Source organism: Triticum dicoccoides, chromosome 4A (genome assembly GCF_002162155.2).
Source record: "Triticum dicoccoides isolate Atlit2015 ecotype Zavitan chromosome 4A, WEW_v2.0, whole genome shotgun sequence".
Taxonomy (NCBI): Eukaryota; Viridiplantae; Streptophyta; class Magnoliopsida; order Poales; family Poaceae; genus Triticum; species Triticum dicoccoides.
In genome coordinates this window covers 634,451,579-634,461,877 of record NC_041386.1, presented here as the reverse complement: position 1 = coordinate 634,461,877, position 10,299 = coordinate 634,451,579, and the positions used below count along the sequence as shown (strand labels likewise).

Below are 10,299 nucleotides of genomic sequence, written 5' to 3'. Positions count from 1 at the left end.
TTTTCTATCAGTCATCATCATCCTCTGTTGCTCCTTGAGTTTCTTGATTTGGGAAAAGTCACCAGGCGAACGCATCAGGTGCTGTTCGTTCACATGGAAATTGATGTGAATCCTTTTAACTGCTGACAAGGAAGGGTCTCTGCCGATTTAAATCCTAGCAGCTAATTCTCTTGTGCTGTGGAACCTGGGAGCTGGTCCTAGTAATCTTTGCGCGAGTGCTGTGTATTCAGATTTTGTTGATGAACCCTTAGTGTCCATTCGGATTCTTCTGTCTAAGCTGTCTGATTATTTTCCTCCATTGTCAAATAACTTTATTTTGTTTGTTGTGATCCAGTAATTTTGTTGTTGTCCACCATTCAACCCAGTGTTTCGTTGCATTATTTTTATTTTATTTGTCGCAGATGTACGATTTCAGCTGAAATCTGTGATTTTTCTTGCACATATTCATGTTGTAGTGCGGCCAGATTGTTTATTGTGTTACTTTGCTCTTAATTGTTTATATGCAGAAGTAGCTGTGTGTGTTTATTCCACTCCACATGAAGTTTTCTTGGTCCATGAATTACCCTGGTAGTATCTACATGTCATTATACAACCATTCACTGAAGTGTTTTTGTTGCGCATCGGCAACCTTGCTTTCCTTCTGCTACTAGTTAGTTTGCACTCCTGGTGGTTGGAGATCTATTGATTTTCATGTCAGATATGCACACCACTGATTCATGGGCCTTCTGCTGACAGATTTGCAATACCGACTTAAGTTCCTTACTTCTGCTGCTTTAATGTTGCAGGTAATAACATGTTCAGTGCTCTGAAGGTTTCAGAGTCATAATTCCGAATCAGCTCAATGACCTCATTTGGTGTCGCACCGGCATCTGGGCTGAGAGATGCTGGTGGTAGTAGTGAAGTGGATAAGTTGCCGGATGAAATTAGTAATATGAGAATAAGTGACGAAAAGGTATGATCATATGTTGTTATAACCTTCCTGTATACAATGTTAAGTCAGATTTGCTGGGAATTTACACTCGTTCTAATTTGTTCACTGTCGCAGGAAGTAGAGGCAACAATCATCAATGGGAATGGAACAGAAGCTGGTCATATTATAGTCACGACTATCGGAGGCAGAGATGGCCAAAGGAAGCAGGTAGAGATGCAGCTTAATCATTGCTTACTTGACTTAACGTGTCTAAAGCTTCTGATACTTGCATTCAATTTTGTGAATGGCAGACAATAAGTTACATGGCTGAACGTGTCATTGGTCAAGGATCATTTGGTGTTGTGTTCCAGGTATGTTTGCAAGGGCATTTAGAACTGCTGCTTGTTGACTTTTTTTGTATCAACACATAACCACACAACTTTACTTCTGGCTTGGCAGGCAAAATGTTTGGAGACAAGTGAGACAGTAGCTATCAAGAAGGTTCTTCAGGATAAGAGATACAAGAACCGTGAGTTGCAAATGATGCGTCTACTTGACCATCCAAATGTCGTCTCTCTCAAACACTGCTTCTTCTCAACCACTGAAAAGGATGAACTCTTTCTGAATCTTGTGCTTGAGTATGTTCCTGAGACAGTCCACCGTGTCATCAGACACTACAACAAGATGAACCAACGCATGCCACTGATATATGTGAAGCTATATACTTATCAGGTAACCATTATCTTCAGTGTTAGATTTCCTTTAGCTTGATGTGTGGTGCTGCCTTACTGATGCAACTCGACAAGCAAATAACTACTTTATTAAATTGCGCATACTGTTTGCAAGCAAGTAGCTTCTGTATTAAAATGATTTTGATATACTCCCTCCATTCCTTCATAATCATACCCAGCATGTTACTTTTTCTCATTTTTCCCATATTACCCAGCGTGTTAGAATCTGAACCAATGCATGCGCACATGTATTCTTTGATTGGAGAGCAAAGCGGCCCAAACCAATGCATGCACTGTAATTTGTTTTCCTTGGTATGTATGCTGAATCTTAGACGATGGGTAATTTAGGAATCGTGGGAGTAGTTTATTGTCTCAGATTATGGATCCTATTTTGCATTTTTTGGCTTACCTGGTGAATTTGACAAAAAAAAAGGTGGGATACTGCCTACTGCTTTTGTACGCAGTTTTTTTATCCATTCTGATTGATTAGTTTCCATTCTACAGTCTGAATTGCGCTTCCAATATGTCAAACTCTGTAAATAGTTCAAGTGGACCTGGCTTTACTTTTCTACAAACATACTACCTCCGTTCCAAAATATAAGACGTTTTTGCAGAATTGCAAAAACTTCTTATATTTTGGGGCAGAGATAGTATATGAATACCTTTATTTCAATATTAGTTCTCCAGACTCCAGCCCGGTTACTTTGGATAATTTCCTTATACGTGTTTACTTTGACAGATTTGTAGGGCACTGGCTTACATCCATCGCACCGTTGGTGTTTGCCACAGGGACATAAAACCACAGAATCTTCTGGTAAGTTGAAGACATCATTTGCTTACAGTGAACTTTTTGAGTGGTTCCATACAGGCTATAAATTATTCCATCTTCTGCAAAAAGGTAGCTGGTGTTTGGACTTTCCCGTTCCCCTTGCATTGCGAAATACCAAAGATCAATGTCTGGTACATCTGGGTTGTCTTATATTTACTAATCCCACACTGCTCTTCACAGTAGTTAACTAGTCACTGTGATTTCATTCATGATGTGGTTTATCGTTCATTTGAAAGTTCAGGATTAGGTCTAAAACACAAAAGAAAATCTTACCATCTTAATTTTGTAAGTATGCAACCATTAGACGATATATGCTTCAGATGTGCTGACTAGTGACTAGTGCTTCTGGTCAAAGCTAACATTCGAACGCAATCCACAATCTTCGAAGATAATGTCGAGCGTCTTAGGCACCTTGATGTATCCGAGGCATTATTTGCAATGTACATCATCAGCTTCTCATGCCTCCCTTTGGATTCACAATTTTGCTTCTATGTACTAGGTTAACCCACACACTCATCAGCTGAAGATCTGTGATTTCGGAAGTGCAAAAGTTCTGGTATGTACCATTGTACCTTGACCATCCTTGATACTATTGTATTCAGCCTTCTTGATATTGTTGTATTTGAGCTTTAGGATATGCTGTTTAGCATTTTACACATTCTTCTACAGGTGAAAGGCGAACCCAATATATCATACATCTGCTCTAGGTACTATAGGGCACCGGAGCTTATTTTTGGTGCTACTGAGTACACGACAGCAATCGACATCTGGTCTGCTGGATGTGTTCTTGCTGAACTTCTGACAGGACAGGTGAACTTGAAAAATCAGCAGTCCTAATTGTTTTATTTCTCTTATAAAGAAACGTTGAATAAAAAAAAGTGTTTGTCAAGGAGAAATTATGAAGCTCACATTTATATCTCTCTGATTAACAGCCTCTGTTTCCCGGTGAAAGTGGAGTTGATCAACTTGTTGAGATTATCAAGGTGATTCTACTGCTTAATCTTGCTATCTATTCATACTGGTGTAAGCCATTCATTCTCAAGTTTGTGATGGTCGTTGCAGATTCTGGGCACACCTACAAGGGAAGAAATCAAATGTATGAACCCGAACTACACAGAATTCAAGTTTCCCCAAATCAAGGCCCATCCATGGCATAAGGTACGATGGCTCTCTGAATGGAACCTTGGTGCTTCCAAGTTATTGTAGGGTAGAATTTTGGTGGTGATATATGACAATTTTACCTTAACTGCAGGTGTTCCACAAGCGAATGCCACCTGAAGCAGTGGACCTGGTTTCCAGGCTTCTTCAGTACTCACCGCACCTTCGGTCCTCAGCTGTGAGCACATACATAGCCCGCAGTTTCCATACATGCAGAACACAGTTGTGTAATTCTAACACTGCACTTCGATGTTCATGCAGCTGGATGCTCTGATCCATCCATTCTTCGATGAGCTCCGTGACCCAAACACCCGCCTCCCCAACGGCCGGTTCCTTCCTCCCCTCTTCAACTTCAAGCCCCACGGTAAGCACACGACACACATCGGTCAGCCGTGTTACGGAATCACCGACGTCGACTGATCACGTGGTTTCTTACCGTTTCATCTTTTGCGCTCGGCAGAGCTGAAGGGGCTTCCGATGGAGATCGCGGCGAAGCTGGTCCCGGAGCACGCGAGGAGCCAATGCCCGTTCCTAGGGCTGTAGGATCTGGCCTGCTGGCTACATGTGCGAAAAGGTGCTGTCTGCCATGCTAGCGAATAGCGCTCCTACCTAGAGGGAGGACTAGGCGTCGGAACAAGTGAACATGATCCATGTGGGTGGTGTCTGTACTGTTGCTTTGGACGGTTTGCGTGTGGTCTTGAACTGCCGGGACAAAGAGTCGGAGAAAACGACTAAGTGAGGATTGCAGTAGCAGAAGTGGCTGTGTACGCTTTGATTGATGAATTCCGTTGTAGATGGTGGTGGTGCCATCGACTCTTGTCCGAGTTAGGATGGGCGTCAAAGACTTATGAGATAGCATGAAAAATTTCTACAAAACCGACAAGTAATTGCGTTTATCATATCGTCAAATGTGATCGGCATGCCTGGAAGAAATTTTTTTACTGCAGATGAGGCAGCCATATACTCCCTCCGTCCTGAATGTTACTTGTCATAGAAATACTTGTCATAGAAATGGATAAAAATGAATTTATCTAGAACTAAAATGCAAATAGATACGTTCATTTCTGCGACAAGTAATTTCAGACGGAGGGAGAGGGGGTACATTTCTCTTGGAACATTTGCCGTAGGCCCTAGCAACAGGCTACTCATGTGCGCAGATGAGAACACACGGAGGGCGCCACCGTGTATCTGGCTGGTTGATTGCCTAGTCAAGAGTGATTGCCCAGTACAAAGCTCTTCTGGCGCCAATAATTGACCTCAATGTTACCAATTGCTTATGATTCGTCGAAAAATGGGTACAGTTCGGTCACAGACTAGATGCCAAAGATGGTTGAAGGTCTGACCCTGCACCTGTTGAAGACTGAAGCTGCAGGTGTTTGAAGTTCAGCTATCCTACTGCCACGACGTACTCGCTTCAACGGCTGAGATCTTCCAATACCGTTTCATCTCATACTGTTACTAGCCGTCAATTGCTGTTACTGTTCACTCGCTGTGATGATACTTAGCGAGGCCAGCTAGCTGGAGAGAGAAGTTCACATTACAACCTCAAACTACCATCAAAGTCTAATACTACCTCTCTCTCAGTTTACAGGGCATGCGCGTACCCCTAGGTCGTCAATTTGACCAACCTAATACAAGTCATATATTACAAAAAATATAACAATATAAACTTTATATGTTCTATTTTCCAACGGTATAATTTTTGTGTCATATAGTTTATATTAGGGTGATAAAATTGACAACCTAAATATACGCGTAGGACTTATAAACCGAAACGGAGGTAGTATACAACCTCGAACTTTAAAACCGTCTAAGAATCAACCCCGAACTCTCAAAACCGACCAAAATGCAACCCCGCGACTGGTTTCAGCGAACTGTTCCTGGTTTTGATCGAGTTTGACCATCCAATTAGCAGCCACGTCAGCGAAACCAATAAAGCCAAGTAAAAAAACATTAAAGCCAGGCAGCCGCCACGTCACCCCTTGACCTATCTTCTCTCTCTCTCCTCACAACTCTCCCCGTTTTGTCCCACGACCGCCGTTGCCCTCGATCCAATCGGATCACGCCGCCACCCGATGGGACCCCGGCCCCGCGCCGCGCCACCAGCCAGCGACCTCGACGCCAGCAAGAAGCACCACCCGCCGCCTCCATCTCCTCTCTCCTTCCCTTCTCGGGACTACTGTGTTGTAAAGTTTCCTTTTTCTTTTTTAATGTTGACTGGGATTTTGATTTCAAAACCAGTCAAAAACTAGCCTAGGGTTGCTATTTGTCCGGTTTTGAAAGTTGAGTTTGTAAATAAGACGGTTTGTAGTTCAGGGTTGTGCTTTAGACTTTGGTGGTAGCTCGAGGTTGTAATATGGACTTCCCTTTGTCAAACAAAAACCTTAGTATACAAAGGGATTGACATTGAGCAGAGGAATATTGAGTATCCAGTGTATCTGTGTATGCATGAGTAAAGACTGTGAGTGAGTTGGGAGATAATCTCCATCTGTTGTTCCTTTGTGAGTGATTAATCATGTCGATCCCTTTTGGAACTTGACATTGAGTAACTTCAAGAGCTGCACCGCGAAGTATGTCCAGGAACCTGAAACTACGTACTTGTTAGCATCAAAATTAATCAATCGATGTGGGGACTGACATAGAGAAGGCGAACTCAATCCGCCATTAAGATTCAAGAGCAGCATGGATAAAAGGTTTGTGTTTTTTAGCGTGATACATAGCCGGTAGGTAACTGAAATTGACCCCGGAGTAAACCTAGAGTTGCAAAACATACCCTCAGACAAGGTTGGTTGATATAATAGTATAACAAAATGGAAAAGGGGATATCATCATTCGATGAATGCAAAACAAAACAGAAAATACTTAACCAAAGAGCACACGCCCTCATGCAAAGATAAGGTTGATATAGGGGCGTTGAATGTTGAGAGAAGTGCATATTTCAACCTTAAACTCTAGGGTCAATTTAATTCACAGCCCCAAACAACGAAATCGGTTAGGAAACAACCTTGAACTATCAATGCCACCGAAATTACCCCCCGAGACGATTGGATGATGGTTTTGCATGACATCGCATGACTTCTAAAAGCTGATGTAGCATCCTAGTCGACACCTTATTAAAAAGAGTCACTTACAAGTGGCTCCCATTCCGTGAAAACAACCAAAAAAAGGAATAATATCTCTCCCACTATGTCTGCTGCAGCCACGCGCACAACCACTGTCACGTCACCGCTCCCTGGCGCGCCTCGGATCCTACCGGACCAATTCGCCGGAGACCATGTACGCCTCCCTCCGCCTGCTTATCCCTTCACAAGCTCCCCATAGCTGATCTGCTTTGCTGCACAACCGCCTCCCGCTTCAGCCCAATCCCGCGCTGCTGGGGGACAAGACAGCGCTCCCTATGCTTGTGAGGGTGAGAGGGAAGAATAGAGTTATTTACCCAAAACCACCCCACTTGGGGCTAGGGTAACAACTTAGTACCACTTTTTGGACAGGGCACGAATAACCACCAACTATGCGCCTAATGAGTAACGGAGAGCACTGATTGCCTGATTTGCTAGCGAAAATAGCAAAACTGACAGGTTGCGCCCACCTGCCGGGCTGAGATGGCATGCCTATGTGGACAAAATGCTGAGGTGGATGGGCGACCCACCTGTCAGCGTCACATATCCCCCCTTCTTCTTTATTCCTCATCTCTCGCTTCTGCATCTCTCTCTGCTCCGGCGAGCACGTCGCCGTCCTCCCTCTCTATCCTTGCCCGAGCGGCGGTGCTCACCTATCTCCTCCCACCGACACTCCATGAAGAGACAGACTAGCCGCTGCCGCTCCCGTGATCCTCCGACGCCACCTCCCTGAGCTCAGGCGTGCGGGCTCACAACGGTGGCCGGTGGCAGGGCGCTACTGCGGCAAGGTCGCTGCGGCAGATAGGAGAGGACCATACGCATGCAATCATCTCGACGACGAGCTTGCTCTGGGTGTGGGCAACCTCGCGTCGTCATCGCTATCGCCGGCGGATCCGCGGGCCACCTTCTATACCAGCGCGAGAAGGCCCACCGCACTGATGCTCCATGGCTGCTCCACCTACCCCACATGCGCTCGACGGAGAGGCGGACGAGCTACCGTTGATATCCATGACCCCTGATGTGGCTGGTCACAAGGTGGTGACCACGGCGAGGTTGCTGTGGTGGAGAGGGGAAGGACCACCCGCAGGCAAGCAACAGCCAACGGCGGCGGAAGCAAGAACACACGGGGCGAGGTATCCTGTAGTCGCGCTCCTTTCCGACTCAGAGCTAGCGCCAGGCAGCGATTCGGGCGGCATGGCGGATCCTCGCCGGATCTGGGCGGGACAAATGCTGGAGGTGCTGCTGGGGCTGGATCCACGCGGGCCAGTGGCTTGTGGCGGCGGATGGTAGGTGGTTGGGGCGGCGGGGAGGCTCGCCAGGGTAAGGCTCCGGCGGCGGCGTTGGATATGGATGTTTGTGTCAGGGCTGCTGAGGAAGAAGGTGACTTGGGAAAAGAGAGGGGGAAATAAGAGAGAGGCCGACAGGTGGGCCCTCCAGCCACCTCAGCGAACCATCCATGTAAGCATGCCACATCAGCCCGATAGGTAGGCCCAACCGGTCAGATCCGCTGTTTTCGCGACTAAATTTGAGCATCAGTGCTCCACGTTGTAGATTAGACGCAATTTCGGTGGTTTCTTGTGTCCTGACACAAATGTGGTATCAAGTTGTTACCCTAGCCTCAAGTGTGGTGGTTTTGGGTAAATAACTCGGAAGAATAAGATGCAGGAGGGAGAGGCGAATAGTGGCTCCATTACCGGTGTCTGCCTAGGGCGGAAGCAAGCAAATCGACAAAGGCGGCGAGGCCTAGTAGGCGGTAGTGCTTGTGTATACAGGAAAAGGGATCGGACATTTGAATTGCAAGTTTGCAACCTACAGAAAAAAAACAGCAGTACTCCCATTGAAAAAACAGCCAGTGACCCTATTGAAAAGGTTAGTTTGGTGAACCTCAGCCTGTTTGAACTTTGAACAAGGAGTGAAATCACTGGTCTGTCTGAGATGACATGAAAGAGATCAAAAGTTTGCATCAAATCAAAACTGATGGCACAAATACATTTCAGTTGTGACTTCAGAAGCTCCCGTCATTGCTGGTTTGGTGATGACCAAACGAAAGAAAAAACATGATAGAATAAACTCAAAAGGATGCAGCCATGGCTAGTTTGGATGAATAAGTAGATCAGGAAATCACTCAGCAGCATCAAATACTAAACATCGGGGAATTGAGATACGGAAGGCGAACTTAATATGCAAATTAGTACCAACAACGAGGATTCCACCATTCAGATTACAGAAGCATAGACAAAGCTTCCAACTTGAAACCCCAATTTTCGCTTCATCTTCCACTTGCCCTACTCGTCGTCGTCGGTGACCCAGCCCATGACGTAGCCCTTGGTGCGGAGGTCCTCGCGGATGTCGTCCTGGACCTTGTGGATCTTGGCGACGCGGGCCTGGCGCAGCTTCATGGAGGCGAGGACCGCCGGCGGGAGGTCTCTCGCCGGAGACGGGATGACGACCGGCTTGTGATCGATGGCGAGCACGCGGCGCACCTTCTTCATGGGCAGCCTCTTCCTCACCATCCTCTTGCCGTTCACCACCCTGCGCTCCGGCTCCGGCTCCCCATTGGTCTTCGTCGCCGTCTCCTCCGCCACCACCTCGGCGACGGCAAGATTCGGCTCCTGCTCCTCCGTTGCCCTCATCTTTCTCGTCCTCATCTTTCTCATCCTCGGCCGCGCCGCCGGGTCTGATGATCTGATCTGAGACCTCCCGCGCCGCCCCACTCAAATTTATGGCGGCTGCTAACCCTAGCGGTTCGGTTCGGGATCGATCTCCGTCTCTCCGAACCCGACATGAACCCAAGTCAGTGTCAAAGTGGGCACGAGTCACCCGCATAGCCCAGTGAAGTCTGAAATAAACCCTCACAAAAAAAACCCAAATCAATCAGTTCAAAAAAAATGTCAATCAGTTTTCAGGCCATTCATCGTCGAGTCTGATTCTTTGGAGCCTATAGTACAACTATGCAATGGTGAAGCCGGAGTCTCGAGCCTTTACACCACAAATCATGACCGGGTGCTTTGTGAGATCTCAAAGAATTGGGACGATCTCCTTCCAACGTTGTCCTGCGTAGTAGAGCCCAATCTTCTACCACAAGCTCTGACCTGACTTGTTGTACTTGATTCACCCTCGTAAATAGGCAACTTGGATAATAAAAGTCATCTCATAAAAAGAGAAGTGAGTCCGCATGTCAGTAAATGATTTGGAATTGAATAAGGTGGCTCGTTCTGTCGCCAGCATGCTTATAATTCTATTGAATTCATACTCCAGCTAACTCGTCCAAAAGTCTGAACTGATGTAGAGAGATGGTCAAGACCTTTTGGCTCAGATACCGTATTGAATTCATACTCCAGTCAACTCATCCAAAAATCCAAACTGATGAAGAGAGATGGTCAAGACCTCTGGGTTCAGATACCGTATTGAATTTATGTTGTAGCCAACTCATCCAAAAGTTCGAACTGATGAAGAGAGATGGTCAAGACCACTTGGTCCAGATACTGTATTAAAGTCATGCTCCAGCCAACTCATCCAAAAATCCGAACTGATAGAGCGAGAGACGGATAA

At 46.1% G+C, this 10,299-nt stretch overlaps 1 protein-coding gene across 1 annotated transcript in view; it reads left to right on the top strand.

The window, feature by feature from the left end:
• LOC119287579 (shaggy-related protein kinase alpha) overlaps nt 1–4,527 on the top strand; it is a 5,322-nt gene extending 795 nt beyond the window's left edge. Inside the window, exons 2-13 of the mRNA XM_037567146.1 lie at nt 786–952; nt 1,046–1,138; nt 1,222–1,281; nt 1,370–1,642; nt 2,381–2,455; nt 2,970–3,026; nt 3,140–3,280; nt 3,403–3,453; nt 3,533–3,628; nt 3,723–3,806; nt 3,890–3,992; nt 4,089–4,527. Of these exons, the coding sequence (XP_037423043.1) occupies nt 842–952; nt 1,046–1,138; nt 1,222–1,281; nt 1,370–1,642; nt 2,381–2,455; nt 2,970–3,026; nt 3,140–3,280; nt 3,403–3,453; nt 3,533–3,628; nt 3,723–3,806; nt 3,890–3,992; nt 4,089–4,171 (1,227 nt within the window). The 5' untranslated portion in view covers nt 786–841 and the 3' untranslated portion in view covers nt 4,172–4,527. The remainder of the gene's footprint in view (nt 1–785; nt 953–1,045; nt 1,139–1,221; nt 1,282–1,369; nt 1,643–2,380; nt 2,456–2,969; nt 3,027–3,139; nt 3,281–3,402; nt 3,454–3,532; nt 3,629–3,722; nt 3,807–3,889; nt 3,993–4,088) is intronic.
• Nucleotides 4,528–10,299: the final 5,772 nt, after the last annotated feature.